The 26,784-nt window shown below is 34.8% G+C and overlaps 2 protein-coding genes across 2 annotated transcripts in view; both read right to left on the bottom strand.

The window, feature by feature from the left end:
- Positions 1–3,400: 3,400 nt before the first annotated feature.
- LOC123672984 lies at positions 3,401–6,911 on the bottom strand. Its single transcript, XM_045607352.1, has 2 exons — positions 6,783–6,911; positions 3,401–5,024 (listed from the first exon to the last, which is right to left on the bottom strand). The coding sequence occupies exons 1-2, from the start codon at positions 6,901–6,903 to the stop codon at positions 3,523–3,525; spliced, it is 1,623 nt and encodes a 540-aa protein (XP_045463308.1). The 5' UTR covers positions 6,904–6,911; the 3' UTR covers positions 3,401–3,522.
- Positions 6,912–11,241: 4,330 nt separating this feature from the next.
- Positions 11,242–26,784, bottom strand: part of LOC123672985 (dual oxidase) — a 55,919-nt gene continuing 40,376 nt past the window's right edge. Inside the window, exons 8-20 of the mRNA XM_045607353.1 lie at positions 25,813–26,014; positions 24,676–25,155; positions 22,196–22,480; positions 20,686–20,889; positions 20,301–20,446; positions 20,082–20,245; positions 17,561–17,935; positions 17,245–17,462; positions 16,335–16,560; positions 15,641–15,873; positions 12,652–12,807; positions 12,473–12,601; positions 11,242–11,516 (exon numbers count right to left, since the gene is read on the bottom strand). Of these exons, the coding sequence (XP_045463309.1) occupies positions 11,388–11,516; positions 12,473–12,601; positions 12,652–12,807; positions 15,641–15,873; positions 16,335–16,560; positions 17,245–17,462; positions 17,561–17,935; positions 20,082–20,245; positions 20,301–20,446; positions 20,686–20,889; positions 22,196–22,480; positions 24,676–25,155; positions 25,813–26,014 (2,947 nt within the window). The 3' untranslated portion in view covers positions 11,242–11,387. The remainder of the gene's footprint in view (positions 11,517–12,472; positions 12,602–12,651; positions 12,808–15,640; positions 15,874–16,334; positions 16,561–17,244; positions 17,463–17,560; positions 17,936–20,081; positions 20,246–20,300; positions 20,447–20,685; positions 20,890–22,195; positions 22,481–24,675; positions 25,156–25,812; positions 26,015–26,784) is intronic.

Raw genomic sequence — 26,784 nt, forward strand, 5'->3', positions numbered from 1 at the left:
TTTTTGCGATATTTCACTTCTCCTTTACTTAAAATCAATACCAGTTAATTAAGTCCAGTTTTATCTGGAATAGGTTCCTTAGTTAATGAAAATTCTCAAGAGGGAGTCAGCGTTTGAAAAAGTAAAAGAGTCGTTTTCCTCACACAACTGAGCAAATAAGCGAGAGTTCAAGGAATTGTTTTGAATCTTGTTGACAGCAGTTATCACATATTGTCTTTACAATATATGACACTGATCAAATATAGTATGTACTTAGATTTTTGGCAACCAAAGTTATCTGAGAATCCCGCAGTGAATAACTATTATTTCAGGTAAAGCTTCATTGCAAGGTAAAGTAGATTCGCCCAATTGGAGAGAGAGTTTGTTTGTTTGTAAATAATTATACAAAATGCTCTCCAAGTTATACCTATCTTGTATTTAGTTTTTGAACGTTATACTCAAAGGAATTCTCTATCATGTGTGGGATTGTGCAATACAGTATAAAGCACCTTTGTTATGGCTAGTAAAATAAGTTACTTTCTCTAATTCTGTGGTTATTCCGTTCATTCTTCCACATCTTGTAGAACAAAATCGTGCGAGGATATAACAGAAACGCACAGTTTTCATGGTTATATTTTATTATTATATGTTGGTACTTCGAACTTTCCGCCACGGCTTTATCTGTCAATTCATCAATTTGCCTTAAAGAAATCAGTTCTGCCAACCAACATTTATCGATGCAAAAATCACTAAATGATATTTATGGATATATTTCATTAATTTCAATAAATATGCAATGAATTAGAGAAAATAATGTATAATACTCGTACAGAAGGCTCATTCTACCACTCGTTCATTCAAAAACTCGACACTTCTTGGCTCGTTTTTGAATTTTGAACTCGTGAAAGAATATCAATGCCTTCTGCACTTGTATTATAAATAACTAATCCAATTGTGTGGTGTTTTTCTGATTTTGCTATTAGTAATGATAAATCGAAGGAAGCATGCAGTCCATCAATATCTTGCAGTCTAGCACAAATGACATAAGGATTGATCTGTGTACAATCACAACAAAGCATAAATATTTGATAAGGTAAACATGAAAGAGAAATTAAATCAAAATATGCAGTACAATGGTGTAGTCAGGATTTTGTTTTGGGGGACTGAACATCGAACAAATTAGCGGGGCTGGGGGTTGGTTGGTGATGTTGACTGTAGGTTGTCGATATGATTTCAGGTTCAACATCATCTTGAATCATTGTACCCAGATGGATTAATGACCTCACGGTCTCACAATTGACTAAGGTATGAGAAATTTGCAATAATTTATTTCCCCGATCAATTATCATAACTTTAGAGATTTTTGATAGTTTATTTTCATTTCAAGCCATATTAATCTCCAACATCTGCCAGTCGCCCCAACGGTTCATGGCTTGTATCGTTGTCGTGATCAGAATTCAGAACAGCGTCGTCGGTGAATCTCAAGTTGGTACTACTCCATCCTTTTAAAACTATACGCATCACATAAGGTGCTTTCCATCCAACGTTAGGAGCTCCTCGGTACAGGTCCGAAGCGTACCGAAGTGCACTTGTCCTGTTCCAGTAATCAGGGCGTCGAGCCCTCGCGTTACCTTCCCCTTTCCCCTGACACACCCCCCGCATTTGCGTGGCTTCGAGCCCTAACAGGTGTGAGAGAGAAAGAATACCGTTACTTCGCTTAAAGTACGAGACAGCTGGTTTGTTTACGTTCTATTTGACAGTTTCGTTTTGGCGCGTTCCACTCATAGCAAGGGCTCGAAGCCCTAGTGCGTCGAGCCCCGGGGTGACACGCACCTGACTGGAAAGCAGCTATTTTCACTTTAGATATTAGATATAGAGCATGGGTGACATTACGCAACCCTGCCTATTTTAAACTCATCGAAAAAAAAGTTTTTGACGACATTGTTTACTCGTATCTATAATGTGAGAAAAAGAGTTTTGATAAAGAAGTTCGAACCAAATTATTCGAAATAATTCTTTTCATTACCAATTCGATTGTTCTTATCTCATACTGGGTGTTCCTGAATTGGAGTTAGGAAGGAAAATGAGAGATTCCTTGGATGATTTTAAAAATAAAATGTCACATAAACATGAGCCCGCAAACACTTTTTTTTCGAGATACAGGGTGTTTTTTGTAGTCCTACTTTTTTGTGATGCTTAACCAGTTTATCGAATCTTTATAAATCTTCTCTACCGAGTTGGTAAATAAGTACCAAAACTTATAATTTATTTATTTATCACAGCTAAAGTATATCCAAAGTCACTTGAACTAGCCGATAAAATCGCCTGATCAAATGTCCCTTTGAAATGGATACCACGAGAAAAACTTGAACTTTAACACCTGTATCTCACAAACAAAGCGTTTGCGGACTCATGTTATAAGACTTTTTTTCTTGAAATGATCCGAGAAATCTGTCATTTTCATTTGTACCTCCAATTTAGGAACATCCTGTAGATATAGTTAATTCAAAACTGATGACTTCACAAATAAATTGTGCAATGCGAATTACTGAGTTCAGTTCTCTGATAACTACATATTGAAATTTTGTGACGAGAATGATTCAAAAAACCGAAAACAACGGGTAAGTGTACCTATATACCAATGACAAATGCAAAAATCACAGATGTCAAATAAGGGGCGATGCCGAGAAAGCGAATAGATAAAGGAAAAAAATAAACCTCGGACTAAGACGAGCTCGTAGTGCAATAAAAGTACTCATCTTGAAAGCGATAATAAACTCATAAACCGTAAAGGGGCCCGATTTTTTACTGACGTGTCGATTTCAAAGGAAAGTAAAATGATTATTATTGGTTCATTTTATGGAGAAATTTTCGTTCTTCGTCTTTGCGGGATTTTTGAAATTTTATATTTTGAAAATCTTGGGGGTAATTACCCCCACTACCCCCATTTTTACGCCCTTGCTTTTAATAATATCTAATATTAATGATTGTTTACATCTTGATTATTCAGACTAGTGAAAATTATCTAGGATAACTTGTGTATTGTTTAACAATAGAGAACAAATGGGAGTTTTCAGGGGTGTTCAGCGTCGAACTAGCCTATAGAAAAATGTTTGCCTCTTGAACTTTTTGTTTGGAATGTCTTAGACTATAACATATCAAAAAATTTTTCAAATTGACAGTAGGCTACTTTTCCTAGTAAAGTGTTCGGTGTCCTTTTTGTTAAATGTTTTCTTACGGGAAAAAAGTTTATTCTTGTTTCTTAGTTGGGCATATATGTTTTATTAATATTTATTTTTGTTGAAATTATTGATGTTTACCAGACGAAATTTTTTTCGACCGAGTAAAACATTCATTTTGAAAAATGAAAACCTATAACTATCAAGTTGAGTTGGCGTTTCTGTGTGAAATAACATTTGAATTATATTCCAGATCATAAGGATTTATTTAATTGAACATTATCAACAATGTAAAAGAAGGTATTACAGACAAAAAAAGTTTTAAATAAGAGGTAACTCATCAATTCCAATTCAGATATAAGTATCAGTTGAATAATAAACACCCGTTTGTTCGGTCAATACCCCAAATTCCCATTTCATGAATGCAACCTCTTGGGCCTTGTCCTCCCCTAGCCGAACCAGAATTAATCCATGACATTATAACTGGAAGTGATCCCATTGCCACAAGGTCCCTCATCCATAATTGTTTAACTTGCTTGTATTCAACCAAGGACTGTGAGATTACCTGGAATATGTTTCCAATAACTGGAACTGATCCCACGTTGTTCACCATCAAATTTTTCATGTTGACCGACTTCATTTCCCGGTATATTTGATGAACAATAGGTTCAGTAGATCTAAAGTTGATAATGCTCTTTAGACTTGGAATAAGCCTGAAGACGTAGAATAGACCTTGTCCTGTTATCGTGAAGAATACCAATCTCACGAAAAGGGTTGATAGAAGGTGGGGGAATCCACTTCTCAAAGAATGTAAAACATGTATGATGGTTCCAACACTCAGGGTTTCCCTTCTGAATTGATTTATGATAGAACAGATATTGACATTCTCCACGATCAGTTTATCCTGCGAGAAGGCATCCAAAAATACAGACAATTTACTCGACGGCATTTTATTCGTCAGAATTCTTTTAATGAACTGGATCTTTGCGTATATCAAATTGTTGTCTATATTCCTGATCTGAGATGTTACTTGAATTAAAAGATCCATATACACTTCTACTGATACCCGGCGTTTCAAGAAGAGTACTGTGTGGTATAAAAGTTCTTCAACTCCCCTCAATCCTGTATAAAGACCACCATTAAACTCTCTCACGACTTTATACATTCTTGTCGGATATTGTACAATTTCAATTGCTTGTGAATTGTGCTCATTTATTTGACTCGCGACAATTGCCAGAGCTTCAGTGCCGCATTCGGACTGGAATAGGGGTTCGAAATCGAAAGTTTCCTTCGTAATACTGGTTTCTATAGTGCCTGATGTTTCGCTCATCAAACTTGATAATCCACGGAAAACAGAAACCAACTTCATGATACCCCCTCTGAGGAGGAAGATTTTCGCTCCAAGTTTTGCTCGGATGATATTACGAAGTACGGATCTCTTGATTCTGCACAATTCTTTGAGTACATTTACGAATATAGAGAAAGAACCCGCTCTCTTCAATTCACCGTATTCCTCCATTTCTGACTGAAAACCTCTGATGATTCTATAATGTTCATTAATTACATTGCCAGGAGCAGATTCTATCGAAAATTCTTGTGTTTGCTCACTCTCTTGAATTCTGATAGTCTTTAGACTCCTAATAGATTGCACATAATTTTGTATAGAGGTTTTCGAAGCAACCCAAGACTCGTGACGGCTAATCTTCATGACTGTATTCTTGCGATGGGAGTAAAGATATTGTAATCCTGTGTTTCCATCGCACAACATCGACATATCGTTGTCGGAGTCAATAATGGTGGCAATCTGAGTCTCGGCATTGTATACTGATAATAAAGATGATTCATTCCTATAGTACAAGCGTAAGTCTGAAAGAAAAAATTCAATTGTAGTATCCCTATGGGTATTAAACTCTTCGGATCTTTTATTTTATCGAAATTATCTTATGTCACTGTAAATCCATTTCAGCTTAGAAAAGTAGATTTGTTAAAGGAAAGCCATATGAAAAAAAAAATATAAAAATTGAATGATTTTGCTTTTTCAAGTGGGGGTAACCCCCCATCAGTCAACTCTAGTTTCGCCACCGACTTTTTGAGTTATGGTATTACAATGAAAGAAAAGAAAATTTTCGGATTTTACTTCTTAGTACACAATTTATACTGTAAGCGCATTCGGCAATTATCTTGGACCTCGGATTGATCTGAATCGTTCGTTTATTACATTCAGATCCTGAAGGCCAATTTTCATTGAAAACACGACAAGGCAAAAACCGAAATTCCATAGCTATCACCGTTGTATAGTTCATTTTCGAAATATCGCTGTTACTTTTCTTCCGTTGAAAATTTGTAATTTCTTAGAAAACACTTTCACAGCAACTTTTAGGATTTAATAACGTCAATTGAATTTTTCGCAAACTGATATTTTATGAAATATCACTATGAATTTTTTTTAAATGGGGAACCCCATATATTTCTACGTATTCGATAGTGCTTAAAATTACCATTCCAAAAATATACTTGATATTTTTGATTTGTGACACGGCGCCGGCGCATTGTCTTGATTAAACAGCACCTTTTTTTCTTCAAATGGGGAGGTTTTTAACGATTACATCCTTCAAACGATCCAATAACGCTAATAATCGCCGATGATGGTCTGGCATTTTTGGAGGTAATCAACGAATATTTTACCTTGCTATAACCTTGCCAGCTGACTGTTGTGTTTTTCCTCGCTTTGTATTCGGTTCATCGTTTGCAGTCCACTCAGCTGACTGTCGATTGGACTACGAAGTGAAATGATGGAGTCATGTTTCATCCATTGTCAGAAATCGACGCAAAAATTCAGGTTTATTGCACTCAAACAGCTTCAAACACTAATCAGAATCATTAACACGTTGTAGCTTTTGATCGATTGTGAGCTCGCGCGGCTCCCATTTTGCACACAGCTTTCTCATGTACAAATATTCGTGAATGATATGATGTACACGTTCAGATGATATCTTCACAATATCTGCAATCTCGATTAACTTCACTTTACGGTCATTCAATATTATTTCGTGAACTTGCATTCGCCGCATTTGGTCCTCATTTCACCACGTTTAAGCTTAGCATACCAATCAATGATGGTTGATTTTCCTGGTGCATACCCCGGAAACTCTTCAACAAGCCAAGATTCTGCTTCAACTGTATTCAATTCTACGTAAAAAGTTGCTGCAAGAATGTTCTCACAGAAATGAAAAATTTTCAACAGAAGAAAAGTTACATAATATGAACATTTTCGAAAAATACCCGGCGTCTAAGTAACGGTAATAGCTAATAGTTGCGGTTTTTGCCCTCATATACATAGTTTTGGCACTCATATACTCACATCAGTTTTCATCTATCTAGTATAGAAAAAGGACTTTCTTCAAAAGTGTCCAATTTAGTCCACCTGTACCGTTTATCGTTATGTGACCAAAAAATACGTCCACTCTCGGATAATATTGCAGAACGAGCTATGTGATATTGTGATCAGAAGTAGAGAATATTCTGTCTAGGTGAGAGTCGACAGCGAGATACAAAAATGTTCTAGTTTTTTCAATTTGAAAAAACTCCATGGTAAAGGGAACGATAAAAATATTAACTACTCACCCTGGGCATTATTGAATCCCAAAAGAATAAAAAAGAATATAATCGGAACGAACATCCCTATTTCTGTCAGTATACTACTAAGAAACAAGGGAAATATATCGATATATATTGCACATGACATCGAGAACAATAAAATATTAACATTTTATATTTGCGATAAAACATTTATTGCTATTTGTAACGAACCGAAAAAAGCTCTAATTAAAACAAGTAAAGCACCTAGTCATTAGTCTTAATTGGACATAAAGGATTTCAAAGGTTCTCCCCATATTCTCAGTTTAGACGACGATTTCTGAGCTAGCTAGAAGTTAATAATGTTTTTTAATCGAACTAAATCAATCCAGTTTCGAGTTTCTGTGAGTTTGGAAAACCATTTCTGTTCAGGTTAACCATTAGGCTCTGCATTATTTTAAGCACAACTCTTTGATTGGCGGCAAAATGACCATGCAATCGACGCCGCTAACACAAAAAAAAAACTCTTTGATTGTTCACGAAATGGGGAACGGTTTTTTTAAATAGTAATATAGTTAATTATCATTATTATGAAACAACATATATTTATCATATTTCCCAAAAGTTTATTGTTCTTCAATACGTCGACATCGAGAAGAAGGAAGCAAGAGAGAATACTTTTATGTCTTTTGTTGATTGCTGTGAAGAAAATTTTTCTTTAGACGTACATATATTCGAACTAATCTTGAATGGAAAAGTCGTAGCCAAAACTATATTGGACGTTTCCCAAAACTCGGACTCAATTTCGGAAAATGTAGTAATAATAATAATAATGTCTTTATTTTGCATCAAGAATTGAAAGAATTACAAAAAAAAACACAAAAAGAATCATCATGCAAGATGCAAAAATGGCGAAGTCCAGATGAGCATCTCCAAGAGTAGCTCTCTGATCTACTCAACCAAAAATATTGAAATTGAAATTAATTCTCAACAACTGTAGAGACACATAAGTGAGAGAAAAAAATTAGACAGCGGAGAGAAAAAAATGAAAGTGAAATCAAATCGTCATTTCATGAAGGCGGCTCACATGTACCAATTTCGTTAAATAGGCACACATCAATCACCCTCAGTTATAATCCTTCTATAGTTCCGTTTGAAGGCGGAAGTCGACAATCCACAACAGGAATGCGGGAGAGAATTGAAAAATCTAGCTATACGGAAGGAAAAGCTGCGCTCAAACATAACTGTGTGTTGGTATATGTACAGATAGGAGCAGTGTAATGGTTTAAAAAAAATGCGGGAAGGTTGAAGGACTCAGAAAATGCATACAACAAGCAGCGCCCTGAGCAACCTGCACTGAATTTGGCTGTGTCAAAATCTGCCACTGTACATCTGTACATCAGGAATCTGATAGGAGCCATAAAAGAAGTAGGTATCTTCTTCTTTCACAGCTCCGTTAAGACGACATTTCGTTTCTAAACATGTTACAAAGAAGAAGAGTATTTGCGAAACAAGTTGGATTGAATACATGTTCTAATTCAAAAATTACCAAGTATTCTCATTCAAACGATGGATAAAATATAAATATTGAACGAGAGTGATTCTGCAAAAAAGCTAAAAACTTCGCGATAGCTCTGAGAAATTTCGAGTTTGTAATAAGACTTTGCTGTTTGGCGAATATCTTTTCAATAATGCTGCCACTCCGTAATCTGCTCCAAACAAAAAACGAGCTGATGATGTTGTTAATTCCACTCTTTCGAAATATACAACTCATAAAAGAGACGATGCTTCTAAAATAATCTCTAAGTATTTTGAATGAAGCCTAAAAAAATTGGAAGAACTCAATATTGAATATTCGATGTCTAGAATAACAGGGGAAATGGTTCTTTGATCATTCATTCCTCTGCTCGATAGTATTACCATCCATAATCTAAAAGATAGACTTTCAGAAAATAAATTGAATCTGTTCAACCTTCTCATATGTGACCCGTCAATTATCAGAAATAAAACAGATGAGGATATGTCATGAACGGGTTGGTCAGAGAATGTTGACCAATCGTTCACTTATCTCCGGTTGGGATGTTCTTTTAACCTCTGGAAGAGCGGCTTTCCAGAGGTCTCGAAGAATTAATAATTATGTAAGTTCACCAAAGATGTTATACGTAAGTCCGGCCTGTCGCTTTAATGGACAGGTCTTATTAGTTGAATTTCCTTCTCTAGGGACAGGATTAGTTTATTGGGTCAATGAAAATCGATTTAAATTTTAAAACAAAATATAATAAAGAAAAATAAAAAATAACCAAAGTTACAATATCCCTTGAAATGTTGACTCAACGGCCAAAATTTTATAAAAAACAAAAAAATGTCTCAAATAATCTGTTATTCAAACAAACGAAACAATATACCAACTTTGAATTTGGGAGAATCGGGACTACTCAAATAAACTTATTTTCATCGAAAAAAAACATTCAAACATCAACAAAATAAACCAAAAATAAATAACCAAAAGACTTGCCCTTATCCCACGATGCTAGGTAAGTATGTTAGGCCCTGCCTAAACCTAGTTTTAATTTTTTTTCAAACTGTTCACTCGAAAACGTGTAATTCCTTATATAACACTTCACTCCCGATCCGCGAACTCCGATCTAACCTAATTTATTCCAAAGAGATTCTAAAAAAACAAATTCTAACTTTATCCAAAAAAATTCCTAGTTTTCTACTTCTGACCTAATTTAACCGTTCTTAATAAGAGACCCTAAGCGATACTAACTAACTCTTTGGACCTCCACAAAAATCGTAACATCGTACTTCTCTAAGACCGCCCTAACTACTCCTCAAGATACCATGTCAATTAGATCATTGGTTAGAACAATTTTTATCTTTTTTCAATAAGAGTCCTTACCTCTACTTCAAACTAAATTTTTCTGTCGATCTCAGCAAGAAACATACTTCAACTCCGCCTAAGACCTTTTTTTGCTGTGTCAACTGGGAACGACCCTGAGGGTTTTTCGCATGTATCGAACTCAGATAAGTCAAAATTTTCCCGTATCTAAATATATTCTTCTTATCCGTGAAAAATATATCGATTTCACCAACGCAGTGAGACGATAAGTAATGAAAAGCAATAATCGATAAAGAATATATCCAGCTTCTAAGATAAGATCGATTTACACACAAGGCTCGACCGCTCTTCTGAATTTAACGTCCATCGTTCTGAATAATAATTCTAATAATTTCAATAATTTCCATAATTTTCAAATTTTCGAGTTTCTGCAATAATTTCGATAAATTCCAAATTTCCGATTTACTACAGATATTTTGTCAAGGCTTGAGAACTGTAATGAAATATGATAATTTATGAGGGGAGTAATCGTTTCTGAAATGTATATAATTACATAATACGACCCCATTCTGATCATACGACATATTTTCGAATCTTCATTTGTTACTTTATATTTCATGATAGAATATTGTTAACTCATCAATTTCAAACACGAGATAATGTGGGTGGAATGAATGCCCATTGTTACCATAATACGCTCTTTGTTCTTACAATGTATTTTTGCTATTTTAGCTATTCTTTGTGTGACGCTTAGGATCACGCCACATTTTGCATTAGAGATAAGTAATGTTATAAATTCTCAGATGCATTATTTTTTTAGTCAGTCATAACGGATAAGTCATAACGTATAAGTCAATAATAGTTCATGACGGATAGTTTTTATTGTATCTACCTTTCGTCCTTTCTTGTAAATAAAGTTTTTTCTAAAAACAAGGTTTTCCATCTCAAAAACATAATTATATATGGAAATAGATGTGAAATACCCAGCAAAATCCCCCCGACAATGGTACCTAAAGCTCTGAAGGAATGTGATGAGAATATGCTTCCTAACAATATATTCTTCTGGAACTATTATGTTGCCTGCCTGTATGTAAGTTTTGCATCTTCTGAAAGGAGTTTCTTGACTCTCGAAAAGCTGAAAAATTGGATAAGGTTGAAGACAGGTTAAATGGATTGGCATTAGTGCATATACACAGGGCCATTTGAAACAGTCTGAATTTTGACAATATTATTCAAAGATACGCTTGTCGAAATTTCGATAATTTATCTTATATATTTTTATATTTGGTTATGTTCTATTTATTATTGAAGAGAAATATATTTTTATTTACTTTTTTGGGCCTGAGTTTTCTTGCGAAATAAATGTACATTTATGTTTATAAAATATGTCAAATGGTTTGAACTCGTGTTTGTACCTATCACAAAAATTTTGAAAACTGAATATGATATGATTAACAAAAATCGGTCTTTCTATAAGAAAGCACTAGACTCAGTAGGTACCAACAAACAATTCCGCCATTTTGCTAACCTATAAGAGCCGTGAATTTCTATTTCTGACTCGTGTAAGTATAATTCAATTATTGAGGATGCGCTAAGCGGCTCCTTAGGTATATTCAGCCATTTTCAAAACTATTCAGGTTATTTCTGATAATTATACACGTACAATTCTTAAAAAGTGATATATTCAATCAGTTCATACATTCATTTCATTAAATAATTAATTGATTATTATATATGTACATATTTACATTAAGTATATAATATTTTCGTAGGCTTGTTAACCAATCAATAAATCAGTTGAAGATAACTATTTAACCAAAGTTTTCGAAATGATGCACAAAATATGGGAGTTTTCTGCCTTTATTGACGTCATCGCAGGAGGACATGACACTTTTCGTTAATGGTCTAGGTCCACAACTGAATACTCCAATTTTGCTCACCTGAAACATAATGAATTGAATAAATTTAATTCAGTCACACCCAGTTGAAGTGATTGAATATTGAGAATATAAGAAAGTATACAGGAATACTGTAGACAATTTTTTATTATTCGATATATAGTCCAGTCTGCTGAAAAAAATTCCGAACTTAATGAAACTTCTACAGGTTGTTCGGGGGTGTTGTAGGATGACTCTGTCAAGTTATCCAACACAAGGACCCTGTGCTATCTTGAGGAGGGCCGAAGAATCTAAAAATTTCCGGCCTTTTTTCAGTTTTTTGCTCATAACCTCTAAACTAAGTAGTTTTCGACCAAAAGGTTCATTTTTAAAGTTGTATAGCATTTAATTCTCTACAAATTTGTATTCACTAACTTTTTCGTAAACCTAATATAAATTGAGATACAGTCGATCAAAATTATAGTCCCGCAGACAAAGCAAAAAAAGTGGGATCTGCTGGAATAAATTCCGAACTTAATGAAACTTCTACAGATTGTTCGGGGGTGTTGTGCGGGATGACTCTCTCGAGTTATCCAACACGAGGACCCTGTGCCCCAACATTTTCGGCCTTTTTTCAATTGGGAATTATCTCCAATGGTTATATCTCTATTGAGAAATTTAATTAAACCCTATTAACAACACATTGATTAAAGGGGTGAAGAATAGGCACGCAATAGTTGTAGCCAAAGGTGGAGGTGGCATGCTGTCCATTTTATATGTTTTATTGTAATTTATTCAGCAACCTGTAGTTTCTAATGATGGCTACTTTGTTGTCGAAACGTGCGTCAAACGCTAATCAAAAAAATCACATGAACAAGAGTGTTTGATACCTCAGCTATTAAGTAAGGTACCAAATCAACAGAGAACTATAATTATTCCATAACATATTATAGACATATACGTTTGAAAATATAAGGTTTTCAATCACTCTTTCATAATAAATAAACTATTTCCCTCACATAGCTATGCCGTTTTTGGACGAACTTCAAAAATGATGTCATGTCTGGTCTTCCGAAGTGGTTGACTGCTTTCAGGCCAGTGAATATAGATGTTTTGGATAGTCTTTGGAAATGATTCTCACATATATACTGAAAAATAATAATTGTTATTCAAATCACAAAGCGATCGATATACATACCAGCATAGTAGTTCTTAGGTCGAATTTGTGGAAAAACTGTGTGATAAAAATATGGATTTCTAAAACATTTGTAACATCCTTTCTTTCAACATCTCTCAATACATCGATAAACCATTCGAAATGTTTATGAGAGGGGCAAATCCATAAGAAATAAACCTGGAAAATAATTAAAATATTTGATTAGTTTAGAGTGGAATGAGTTTCAAAGAAAAAAATTGTAACAGTTGTAAATGTGTTCTTTGTTCAAGTTGAAGATGTATTAAACGACCCCAAAAAGCCATAATGGATTCTATTATCTAGTATGCCGGAACTGTATGTTTGATATGAATATATGTAAAACTGCATATCGTCGGTTTACTGTCAAAAGAAGATAAATACATTTTTCGGCAACCGTCCGGGAAGTGCTCACTTCCCGGACGCTTTTTCGCGGAGAAAGTAGCATTTCCCGGCTAGTCCGGAAAGTACGTACTTCCCGGACTAGGCCGGAAAAGAATCCTAGAATCCATAGCAACCTAGATAACGGCTGACAGTTCATATGAAATTAGTTGTCAAAAATTTGCATGCTTTTTGATCGCAATCGCAATGAAATATAGAAAACAGCAGCGATAGTGTTATTTTACATGGTTGCCGAAAAAATATTGTACGCAACACGCCCGAAAATGGTTTTTTTGTACTCACAGACTTCCAGGACTCGCTTACGCTCGTCCTGGAATTTTGTCTATTCGTCCAAAAAAACCCCATTTTCCGGACTTGTTACGTGAATTACTATTTCATAACCAAATTTTCCTGATTTCTGGCATTAATTATGTTCACAAACTCCTTCCTACTCTTCAAACAAGGCAACAGAATAGAGATTTTCCGAAATGCATTCACCTACACGATGATGTAATGTTATTTTACTTCTCTCTGCAATATTATAGAGATTCTGAAAGTTATTAGGACGAATATTTCCCTCCTGTCAAACATTCTATGTATATGGAGAACAATTATCGAAAATTACAGCGAATATTTCCCTCCTGTCAAAAATTCTATGTATCTGGAGAACAATTATCGAAAATTACAGCGATAATTGCATTGTAGGAAGCGAAACTGCACTGCGATAATTGTTCTGTTCATAGATGCATAGTTTCTATGCATCTTACACAGTTCGAATCTATGGCAATTCCATTCTACATCAGTTTGACAAGTGATGTAACAGTTTATTCGGGAAATATTCCCTCGAATTACACTCGTGCATCAAAATGACCGGATAATTTCGCATTCCAGCGTGTTTTCCTTGAAAAACTGCATTCGGTCATTTTCATTTTTGGAGAAAGAGCCCTCCACCTTCGGTGTCGGGCTCTTTCTCCAAAAATGAAAATGAACTCATGCAGTTTTTATGACAACACGCTGTCATGCAAAATTATCGGTAATTTTGATGCACTTGTGCAATTACCTACGACTATTTCCCTCGTCGTAATTTGCACCAATCAGAAACGAGCAATTTTGAATTACAAATGGTTTCTAGGTGGAAAAACTGTTTGGCAGGACCTGTCAGCAGTTTATTCGCGTTTACCCGCGGCAAAACTTGACAGTTGTTGTCACCAAAAATTACAATACATTTGAAAACAAACGTAATTATTATTTCCAAGGACACCAGAATTAAACCTTATCTGCAAATGGATAATGAGCACTACTCCAACATCATAAACACCCTTAGAAGTGACGCCTCAGAACCTCCAGCTAAAAAGCAGAAAACAGAAGATCCTGCAGTCACTCCTCCCGCTTCTCACTCAACAGATTACATTAATTATGTACCTACACCCCACATCTTCAATGAATCAACGAAAGTTTCAAACAATACCCCTACCGTGTACCAAAATTGCAATTTATATTTTAATTATATCATAAATAATTAAATTTGTAGTATTTCGGATGAAATAAAATTGAGTATCTGTTTTTCAGTTTTCAAATTAATACCTATGCATGCAGAATAATCTGTTACTCAGGAAATAGTCTTGTCAAATACCATTCGGGCATCTAATTTTTCCTGTGAAAAAAATCGAAAAAACACATTGCAAAGTAATATTTTTTGACAAAAAGCATTCGTGCAGGTGCAAAAATCCTCGTCTTCGACTCGGATTTTTGTTGCCACCAGCACTCATGCTTCTTGTCAAAATATTACTTAGCAACGTGTTTTTTCGATTCTTTTCGGAAAAATTAGATGCCCTTATGATATTACTTACGATAATTGCATTGTAGGAAGCGAAACTGCACTGCGATAATTGTTCTGTTCATAGATGCATAGTTTCTATGCATCTTACACAGTTCGAATCTATGGCAATTCCATTCTACATCAGTTTGACAAGTGATGTCACAGTTTATTCGGGAAATATTCCCCCGAATTACACTCGTGCATCAAAATGACCAGATAATTTCGCATTCCAGCGTGTTTTCTTTGAAAAACTGCATTCGGTCATTTTCATTTTTGGAGAAAGAGCCCTCCACCTTCGGTGTCGGGCTCTTTCTCCAAAAATGAAAATGAACTCATGCAGTTTTTATGACAACACGCTGTCATGCAAAATTATCGGTAATTTTGATGCACTTGTGCAATTACCTACGAAAACCAAACTGATGTTATAAAAAAGTATTGTCATATTGTACTCTTCAGTACTGTTCAGTAGGCATGGAAATATTAGTCCCTCACGATTGTAACGAAAGTACTGTCAGCATTGTCAAGTTCTGAAATCTTATCAACAACCCCCTAAGAAAGTAATGTCTTATCGGACTCTTCAGATTTGTAAAGTGAACATATTAGTTTCTTTGTGAACTAATTTTCACTAATTCTAGCCCATCAACCTCTTAGGCAGATTTGATCAATATTCATAGTATAAAAGCTTGATTTTGAATATTGAAATTGGTTGTGGTTGTTCATTTCAAACTATTTCCTAATGATAACACAGCCATTTGCGCGAAATTCTTATGTATTAAATTTGATTATAATACGTACTTTTTTACAAGAAACTCCAGAGTATCTATTGGTTGAGGTACCAAATACTAGATCATTAAGTATGGATGCGTATGGGGTTACTCCAATACCACCACCAACCATTACGGCTACTTCGAATTTATACCAGTCCTGGTTACCACCACCGAAAGGTCCTTCTAGAAGGATTTTGGGATGATCATCTGGTTTGAAATTTCCAGGATCGAAATAGTTCCTTAGTTTCCAAGTCCAAGGACCTGATAATAAATATAAATTATCATTTTAATTCTATATGGATACTCATTTTGAGCTGATATTATGGTTGCAATGGTCTTATATGTATTTTAGAGTATTTCTTCTATTTTTATTGTAGTTATTCTATATATTGAATTATTCACATCTTAAACTAGACAGGTACTTATGTTTACGACAGTATGTCATCAGCAGGTGGAAATTGTCGATTGCTGAAGGTTTTTGAAAACAATTTCAAATAAAGCACCTAAATGGGCTTTCCTAATGGCTCGGTTTTATATGAAATATTGCATTTTGCATTATAGTTAGTCACAAATGAAAACATGTATAAAAGCAGAAAAATACAAAGATATTATATGAAAAAAGTTGGTAAATAAGACAATAATATTGCACATCATCGCAACTATTGTCATCTACTACATTTTTTCTAAATTCCCGTATATTATGAAGTTTTATATTTTCTTACCTTGAGCTTTGATGTGACATGACAAAAAGTTTTCATGAGGTGCAGAAGTTAGGGTGAAAGAATGATATTCTCTATTCTTGAAGGCACTACATGCTAGGCGAACCCATTGACCAGATAAATATTTGAAGTTAGGTGGACGATAAAACAGTACTTTTATCACATCTGAAGGTAGTAATTCTGTTTCTATCACATCTAGTGGTATATATCTTGTTCTCAAACTAACAATCTAAAACAGTAATAATTACATTATTCAAAGTGTATCAACTAGAATAAGAATGAAATTTGCGAAAAAATTGAGTTGAAATAAGATTTTTACCTCCACTTTTTAGCTTCAAATTGAAATTTGAATAGTGAAAATAGGGTTTTCAGTTTTTCAAATATTTATAGATATATAAATATTATGACCCAGAGTTTGAATCACGTATTAATCGTTTCTGATTCCGAATCATATTTATTTATTTCGCTTTGTCGGTGGAACAAGATAAATTTCGATAGATTTCAACTGAACACTCAAAATTTTCCAAGCTTATTATCTGTGTGAGTGAATTAATGGATTTAGTTTATTAACAAAATCCACCAAATGGTTTCGAAGGAATAGAATAGATGATAACTTTTCTCAATAATTCGAAGAATACCGATCCTATCGTATTGAAATTTGGTTAATAGGGGAATGTGAAGTTGGTACAAAAAGGTTTGTGCAATATTTTGTCAAGGATTAAAGAATTTCTCTATAAAAGTTCAGTGTCTATTGAATTATTGGTCGAATTTATTTAAGGGGCATCGATACCAAAAAACTGATCTACAATGATATTTCAAATTTATATGTCCATCCTGTTTAATTTTCAATGAAGGGCTCTGCATATCCGTTAAAAAAATCGTTACTTTTCTTTTGAATTTTACTCCTACTCACTTTATCGAGGATGTAAATGATCCCAGGTACTAAGAGAAATATCCAAAATCTTGGTGGACCTGTTAATCTTGCCAGACCATGAATGAGACTTAACAAATAAAGCCCTATATACAGGCTGTGAGTGGACCAGAAGTAGTTGTAAGCTTTTTTTCTGATTGTTGGATGAGCGAATATCACTATGATACACATGATAACATAGAGTAAGATTCCTGTGACACCTGAAACAGAAATCAACAAAACGATAGGTACATCAGTACATTTTGTTCTCTAAAAACTTGACTTAAGAAATTTCTCAATTGAATTATTAAAAACTCACCAGTTATAGTTTGAAATAGCCAAAAAGTTATTCCAGGTCTTACATCAGATGCAAATCTGACTTCGTTGGTCAGACATTTCAAGTTTTCTACAGGTTGCGTTGATATATGATAAAAATTAATTATATGCCCCACTGTGTGTAAAAGTGAGAAGAATAGAGCAGTACAAGCTGCAATCTTATGAAACTGGATGTGGGCATCTAATGGGATGTATTGTTGCAAGGAAAATTCTTTTAGTTTGGTCAAAAGATTTCTCGACATCGTTAAGAGAAGAATACTATAACAGAATGACAGAGAAGCAGCAGAACCTCTAGTTACTGCTATTCCTACTCCCATAATATGACGAAGGTCTGTATGTTCTGCCATAAATGAGTAATCTGCAATCACAAAAATTAGAATTGAGCGATGTTACAATTTTTCCAAAAAGTTTGATAATTAACAGTTAAATTCCATATTTTGAGAAAAAATGAGGAAAGCACTGACGCACAGTCAAAAGTCAGAAGTACATAACTATATGTAAATATATATGTGGTTTTCAGGTTATCAGCGTTTAAAATCTCATCGTTTGTAACCATTCTCGGCTCAAAATTCGAAAATTATAATTGTTCTGATTAGGGAATACAATCCGCAAATTTTGCATCCCGCAAATGTCTTTGTGAAATACACTTCATCCCTTTTCCGATAAGGGTAATAGGCAATGCTGCTTATATTGGTTGGGTTGTCATGTGTTATTTATTGAACAGGCGGCTTAGTAAAGACGGTTTGGAGATTTTTATTGCAGGGAATATTGATAAACTCAGCGGAGCGGATCAACCTCATGTTGTTTTTAAGAATCAAGATTATATTTTTTAGATATATGAAAAAGCGGCCAGTTATTAAAACATGAAATGGCCCTTTTTCAATGCAGTCAGAATAGGAGTACGGGTACATACTTGGAAACTCCGACCCTTGGAAAAACTGTGAGACAACACTTGTTGGCAGATTTCTCCAATTTACCCGCGGCAAAACTTAACAGCTGTTGCCATAAAATAATCACTTATGAGCATTGTTAACAATCCCGAATTCTTGCGGATCAGCGGGATTGATAATTTTTATCCCGCGATTTTGCGGAATTGATATTTTGATGCAGGATTGGATTCCCTAGTTCTGATGAAATGATAGATATCCTAACTGACAAAGAAACTGCAACACCCATGAGGAGCTGTTCAAATTTTAGTTTTTTTTTTGGTAAAACATAGATAGTATAGAAGGAGTAAATGATTGAAATTTGGAGAAAAAAACGAAGCGTTTACAATTTAAAAAAAAAAAAATTTATTGATAATGTGTTTGTCCACCGCGATTATCTATACACTCCCCAACATATCTCGGCATTGATGCAATAAGATGGTCTATTTCTTTTTGAGGGATACTATCCCAAGTTAACTGTACTTCATGTCAGCCGCCAAAGTCCGTGGGGACTGGGATAAATTTCCAAGCCTCCTAGCCATGATGTCCCAAACATGCTCTATGGGCGAAAGATCGGTAAGGGAGAACATATGGCTCCACTATTTCGTGAAGGTAACTCAGCGCAGTCATGTTACCTTGAATAAAGTCTAAAAATGACCTACTTGCATGTGCAAAAGCACCCCATACCATAACGTCTTCTGTCCGGTGTACATGACACTCAACATCAAACTGAGGTTCACGTCTTTCTCCCCGACGTCGTCTAACTCTTCTTCGGCCATCATGTGCACCCAAGGAGAATCGAGATTCATCAGAAAAGACGACCTGATGCCATTCCACATTCCAATGTTGACGTTCTCTGCACCACTGTAATCGTTGCCGGCGATGCTCAACCGTCAGATGTAACACAAGATGTGGTCAATAATGCTGCAGTCCAGAAGACCTTATCCGGCGGTAAACCATGCAGACAGTTACAGGATGGCCTTGTTTTCCTAACCACTCATCAGCCAAAGATCGGGTTGTTGCAAACCGGTCTCTAATGGCCATAAGTCTTTGACGTTGATCTTGAACTTCATTTGTGCCCCTTCGACGTCCGGTGCCTACTCTTCTTCGATTTTGGGCATTATCAAACCACGCTTGACAACATCTCATAACAGTTGTTGAATTTCTGTTCGTACGGTTAGCGATTTCTCGAAATGACAACCCCGCTTTCCGTAGACCAATTCACTGAGCTGGCGATAAATTCCGCGTACACGTACTCTAGGCTTTTTAACAACAACTAAACGTCGACTTTGGATCTCCTCGAACAGCTGGTTTGTTGAAAAATTTAAAACAACTCACAAATGACGACTACAATATTTAAGTAAGAGAAATTGTTCACATGAAGAAAACGATTTTTTTTCCAAATTCAGTCATTTACTCCTTGCTATACTATCTATGTTTACAGAAAAAGAAATAAAATTTAAAAAGCTCTTTCTAGGTGTTGCAGTTTCTTTGTCAGTTAGTATGTTATTAGAAAACTATAATTATTTACTGCTCTGTCCAAAGTAAGCTTGAATTATGATATATAATTTTACTCACGAATAAATCTTTCTACGAAGAGAGCTATTGTAACAACATAGAAAATGAATAAGTAAAATATGTTTTGCCTATTCTCTTCTAAAAATGTTATCAGACCATCCCATTTAGCTCTTATTGCTCCCCTTTCTGATTCTGTAGATGGCTCTATATGAAAACTAGTCATTCTGAAACAAGAAACCGACTGACTATTGATAGAAACAAAATTATTTCAGAACTCACCTTGCTACATTAGTTGAAGTGTCTAAGAAATTTTGTTTTGCTCCTTTACAATCTAAACCAATGGCAACAAAATCGCCTTTATATTCTTTCATCATTTCTTTGAAATCTGAGTATGTGAGGAAATTTTTATGTTGCAGACCTGCATCCTACAATCAGTAACAATCAATTGTGAAAAGAATTATAAGATTTTGAAAGCAGTTTTTGAAGGATGTACTTATGTTTTTCGAATAACACGTTGATAATTTCAGGGTTACTTTTTTTGGAATAAATCTTTTTTTTTAAATTGATATTATTATGAGGTTCCGTGTAAAAATGTTCAAGATCTTCATAAGATCTATCAACAGAACACTCATGTTACTATAAAGTCTATTTTCTGTAGACCTACCTGAAACATCCCATCAATAAGTTCAGTAACATGATCATCTGATAAACTAGTAGTTCGTGCTATTTCTACCAAAGACCTCAACATTTCTGACAATTCACCCTTGTCAATTACTCCATTGCCATCATTGTCACACATATCGAAAATGATGCGAAGCTTATCTTCAGTTTTTCCTCGAGAAAATAGAACCACTGTATCTAAGAATTCCTGAAAAAAAATTTTTTATCTGTACACTGACTGAAAGATCAAGCTCATAGTATTTAATTGTTACGTCTGTGATGCATTATATCAACCAGAATATGAATCACATATAGGATTTCATTTTCTCCCATATCAATATGTTGGGTTTTGATAATGAGTACCAAGTCAAAAATCACAGGGAATTGTTCTGTGTAACTCGAAATTTGTTTTATTATGAATAAAAACAATAGTTTTCTTCCGCTCTTTACAACTAGCTGAAGTAAAAAATTGGCTGTATTCATAATTTCGCGATGAATTTCCGACAAAGAATTATTTCGTCATATATCGGTTGAAGATGGATGTATTTTTAGTATAAGAGGAAATGCTTATTCACTTTGAATATTTTAGGAAGCAGTATGCCTTCATGTATTGATACATATATACAGAGCGTTCCTAAATTCATGCGACAAAATCCAGGAGTTGAATGGTCGTATGAAATTAAGATGGGTCTTTCCTATAACCAAATTTCCTCAGTCCATCCCTTTCCGAGATATCATCCTTAAAAAAAGAATCCTATTCAAATAGCGTTACACCATAAGAAATACACCTCAAATCTTTGAACGTATACGACAATCCATGACATGACTACGTTCATGTATTTTGGCTGGAGGTGGTCATTTCCAGCATTTATTATGAATCCTTCCACATTCTTTACTGTTTTTTACTCAATTTATTAAAAAAATCAAAACATATGGTTTTTCTCTTCAGTTATTGTTTTTGGGAAAAAATTCAGGAATGAAAAAAAATTGTAAACGAAAATGAGGATTTAAATTTATGATTTCATTTCATGAATTTTCGTCTCAGAAAAAAAGTTTGGTTTAAAATGAATTAAGGGTTGCTAATTTCACCCCAGTATAATGTAACAGGAATATTAAAAAAACACTCGTGGTTAATACTTTGCGAGTGCACGAAAATTGCAGAATTTCATATTTATAATTTCACTGGAATTTTAGAAAAAAAATTAAAACTGAATTTTAGTCGCCACTTTTCAAGAGTGATATCTCGGAAAGGGGAGGGCTGAGGAAATTTTATTATAGGAAAGACAAATTTCATACGAGCATTTACCTCCTGAATTTTGTAGCATGATTACACTCTGTATGTGCTGAAAAAATAGGTACTGAAGGAAAAAAGTGGAGAAAATCATTGATATCATAATTCCCTATGCAATTCGAATTCGAAATAATTGGAGCTTTTAATATTATTATGTATTTCACTTTTTTGTTTAGTAAGAGAAGGACCTATGTCTCAAATAACGAAATAAAAACTCCCTCACCTGGAATGATATTCGGCCATCTCCATCCTTATCAACAATATTGAACATTTTCTTCACGAAAACTGCTTCTGGCTTCATACCTAGAGCGTTGGCAAATTCTGCTTTGGTGAGTGATGTTCGCATTACTGTAACTACTTCCCCATCAATACTAGTAGTAGATCTTCTTCTCCGTTCACCTGGTCTAAGACCGAAAGTAAGAGCATAAGCTTCTCGAAAGAAATGTTCCAATTTTTTCTGCCTTCTTTCCCGCGTTTCTGCCTTTGCCAATATTATTTCTCTAGCAACCTGATGAAAAACATATTCGATGAAACAAAATAATATATTGATGCTGTGAAATGTTGCCTATTGTACTATAATCAATACTGATGAGTAGTGAAAGAATGAAATAGTCCTATTAGCAAGAGTAGCATCGTACCACATCTTCAATTTCATGATTTAAATTCTTATAATTCTCGAGAAGTAATTGTTTTATTTGATCTTTCTATTGTTCCAGATTCGTACCTATATGCACGAAAATAAAGTCATAATTATCAGGTGTGTGAATGAGTCTTTCCCGTTTTTTTTCAAATTTTGAGCCTTTATTGTGAAAAAATGGTTACAAATGAATTATTGAAAGTATTGGCCATCGCTAGCTACAACTTTTCCCCATCTTTCTGGCAACATACGAATCCCGTTGCGAAAAAATTCGACCGGTTTGGCCTCTATCCAGTCATCCACCCATTTTTTGGCTTCCTCGTAGGAATGGAAGTGCTGGTCAGCCAGGCCATGCGTCATCGATCTGAAGAGATGGTAATCAGACGGAGCAATGTCTGGACTATAAGGCGGGTGGGGTAGGACTTCCCATTTGAGCGTTTCTAAGTATGTTTTCAACGGCTGTGCAACATGTGGGCGAGCATTGTCATGTTGCAAAATAACTTTGTCGTGCCTGTCGGAGTATTGTGGCCGTTTTTCTCGAAGTGCGCGGCTCAAACGCATCAATTGTCGTCGATAGACCTCGCCTGTGATCCTTTCATTCGGTTTCAGAAGCTCATAGTAAACCACACCTAGCGGTCCCACCATATACAGAGCATGAGCTTGGCGCCATGAATATTTGGCTTGGCCGTCGATGATGATACATGGCCGGGTAGTCCCCATGATTTTCTTCGCTTCGGTTTATCGTAACGGATCCACTTTTCATCGCCAGTCACGATACGATGCAGAAAACCCTTTCTTTTATGTCGCTGAAGCAGCTGTTCGCAAGTGAAAAAACGCCGTTCGACGTCTCTCAGCTTCAGTTCGTACGGCACCCAATTTCCTTGCTTTTGGATCATTCCCATGGCTTTCAAACGCTTGGAAATGGTTGTTCGGTCAACTCCCAATGCTTCAGCATGTTCTTCTTGCGTTTGACACGAATCTTCATCAAGCAAAGTCGCCAATTTTTGATCTTCAAAGATTTGCGGCCGCCCGGAACGCTCCTTGTCTTCCACGTCGAAATCGCCACTTTTGAAGCGTCGAAACCATCCGCGAACACTTGAATCATCGACACAACCTTCTCCATAAGCTTCCTGAAGCAACCGATGCGCCTCGGCAGCAGATTTCTTCAAATTGAACCAATAAAGTGAAACTTCCCGCAAATGACGTCGACTCGGCTCAAATTTCGACATTTTCACGATTTCAAAAATTTATGATGCGAAAAAATTTCAACTAATGTGTTAGTGTGGAATTTTTGACAGATGAATAAGCTTTGATTATGACATATGTAACCATTAAATACTCGCACAGTATTGGTGGCGCCATCTCTTACAAAAAACGGGAAAGACTTATTCACACACCTGATATATTAGATGTTCTTCTTTGAACGATTTTTTTTACAAAAAAATTTAAAGTGTTTGTTTATATCACTTTGAGAGGAGAATAATATTTCAATCGTATCTCAATTATTTTATTGGTGAATTTCAAAAATTTTTCATTATCATGGAACTACCAATTTTTCTAAAATACTACCACGATCCAATTGTCATTTATCGCTTTTTTTTCATAATATTTCCAATTATTGATATTTTGAAATCTCAAATTGATATACACAAGAAAGTGTAATTTAAAAAAAAAACTTAAATGGCATGTTTTTTGTTTTTTCATTAAGAAGTAAAAATTACAAAAATTTTGATATACGTCATTGAAATAATTGAGATACGATTGATAAATCTTTCAAATTTCAAAGTATATAAAAAAAATTATATTTTTTTTGTAAAAAAAATCATTGAATTTATTCTAAACTGCAATACTAAGGTTTCTTCCAAAAATTGAGAGAATCGATGCAGCCATTTCCACACAGAATCAAAATGAATCTGCACTGACAGCCTAAGCCTAGTGAGAAAGGTAGTGTACACCCTTAAACGTTTCCATAGATCCATTATTATAAGTAACAAACTAAAATGTTCGAACATGCTTTCAACTGATATGGAGTTTATGAACCCTATATCTAAAATATTTTCACATACCTGAGAACACACTAGGTTCTTCTTATTAGACGATAGAAATATTTCTAGTTTATTCATAAACTTTTTTCTCGAACCAATAGAGTCCAATTCCACTACCATGTCGTGATCTCTGGGTACTTTGATCAAAATAACAGGTTTTCTCTTTGATGAGCTTCCTGCTGATTCTTCAACATGTACGGAATCAACCGATTTGAAATCAGCAGTTCTCAACTTCTCCCCTTTTCTCCCTATTATGTTGATGGTAACCTCTGGACCAAATCTGATCTTGACTAGTCTTTTGTGATTTGCGTGGAGCCATTCTTCAACGACCATAGTATCCAGCGGCAGTTTGCCACTGCGTGCTACTACTTCTTCTTGTTGCATTCTTAAACGACGCCTTCTTCTATTTTGAAGCTTGACCACTCCATAGCCAGCACCAGCGCAGAATATTGGTACGAAGAGAAGGAATATGCAAGAATATATGTATGCTATTTCGTTGTTCTGCAAAATAATATAATATTATTCGCTGCGTAATAGTTTTCATTGCGAAGGTGTTAAGTGAACAGGATCACATTTTGATCACCTTCCGAATTGATATTTGAATTCGAGATGAAAAGTAAAAGGTGAAACTGAAAGAAAGTAGGTCAGCTAGTACAAACTCTCCGTTTTTCTTTATCAGCTCTACTTTTTTAGATATATCAACTTATCTACCGATGTGGATTTCATTCAGTATAATATTCATTTATGAGAGCTCTAAAATTATTGAAGATATTAAACTTATATTAGGACCGCTACCAAGGAAGATGGGACATGCACATAATGACAGATTACTGCTGGAGTTTAAGAAGGGACTGCTTAGAATGTCGCGGAAAAGAAGCTTTCGAAGAGTTGAGTGAATATTTGATTATTTCAATGTTTTTTCTGTTTGTAAGTACGACATAATTATTGTATGTAATAAAAATTTCGTATTTACTTTTGTTTACTGTACTTACGATTTTGAGTTGAAATAATGTTACTTATATTTCTCTAACATTGTATATCATGGAAATCAAAGCTTCTAGGTAAAAATGAATACGTTATTTGAATTCGGGACATATAAATTGATATAAATTCAGCTCACAAAACCTCGAAACCAAAAGTACTGTTTGTGATGATTACCTCAAAATAGTCATATCCATGGTGCATTACGCAAGGCTCCATCATTGATGCATTCAACTGCATAGGCTGAGGGCAAGGATCGCCATCTTTCCAGTAGAAAACATTTTGTTGAATATCATTAGGCTTTATATTTGTTGCATTAACAATAATATCCCAGAGAGTTATTTTTCGTATAGTTTCTATTTCTTCTTTTGTGAAGAGCCTGTATAGAATGAATATAAATCGTTATTATCTACTAGAAACTGAATGAGCTAATTGGGTCAGATGGCTTTTGAAAAATATGCCAGAGAGTTATTTTTCTTATAGTTTCGACGTCTTCTTTTGTGAAGAGCCTGTATACGATGAATATAAATCGTTATTATCTACTAGAGACTGAATGAGCTAATTGGGTCTGATGGCTTTTGAAAAAGTTTCTTCGAAAACACTGAATATTTCACATGAGTAAGTGTAACACCTATATTTGAAAATACAATTCTCATTTTGATCTCTTATTACCAATAGAGACAATAAATATGAGAGATCTCAACATTGTTTTGAATCCCTACATGTTTTTCTAATATCGTTGCATTCTGAGTTAGAGGATGACATTTTATATAATTTCCCTAGAATTCTGCAATATTAAAACAAAGACCTTAACCGGAAAATAGAGAAAAGGCAAAAAGACGAACAAAAAATCTAATAATATCAAGTTTTTTTTTTTGGTACAACATAAGTAGTATAGCAAAGAGTAAAGGATTGAATTTAGAGAAACAAAATGTAAGGGTTTTTCATGTAGACAATTTATGTTACTCAAATATTATAGACGTTTTTTTTCAAGTTTTTTTGATTTTACAACAAACCAGGTGTTCGAGGAGGACCCAAGACTATGTTTAGTTATTGTTAAAATGACTAGAGCACGTGTACGCGGAATTTATCACCAGCTAAATGAATATGAAAGAGGTCGAATTATTGGTCCACGGTTGGCAGGGTTGT

Source organism: Harmonia axyridis, chromosome 2 (genome assembly GCF_914767665.1).
Source record: "Harmonia axyridis chromosome 2, icHarAxyr1.1, whole genome shotgun sequence".
In the NCBI taxonomy this organism is placed as follows: domain Eukaryota; kingdom Metazoa; phylum Arthropoda; class Insecta; order Coleoptera; family Coccinellidae; genus Harmonia; species Harmonia axyridis.

Coding starts and splice junctions, on each gene's coding strand:
- LOC123672984 (XM_045607352.1), bottom strand. CDS start 6,903: ATGTCATGTGCAATATATATCGATATATTTCCCTTGTTTCTTAGTAGT. Junction 5,025..6,782: donor GGGATTCAATAATGCCCAGG/GTGAGTAGTTAA, acceptor TTTTTCTTTCAG/ACTTACGCTTGTACTATAGG.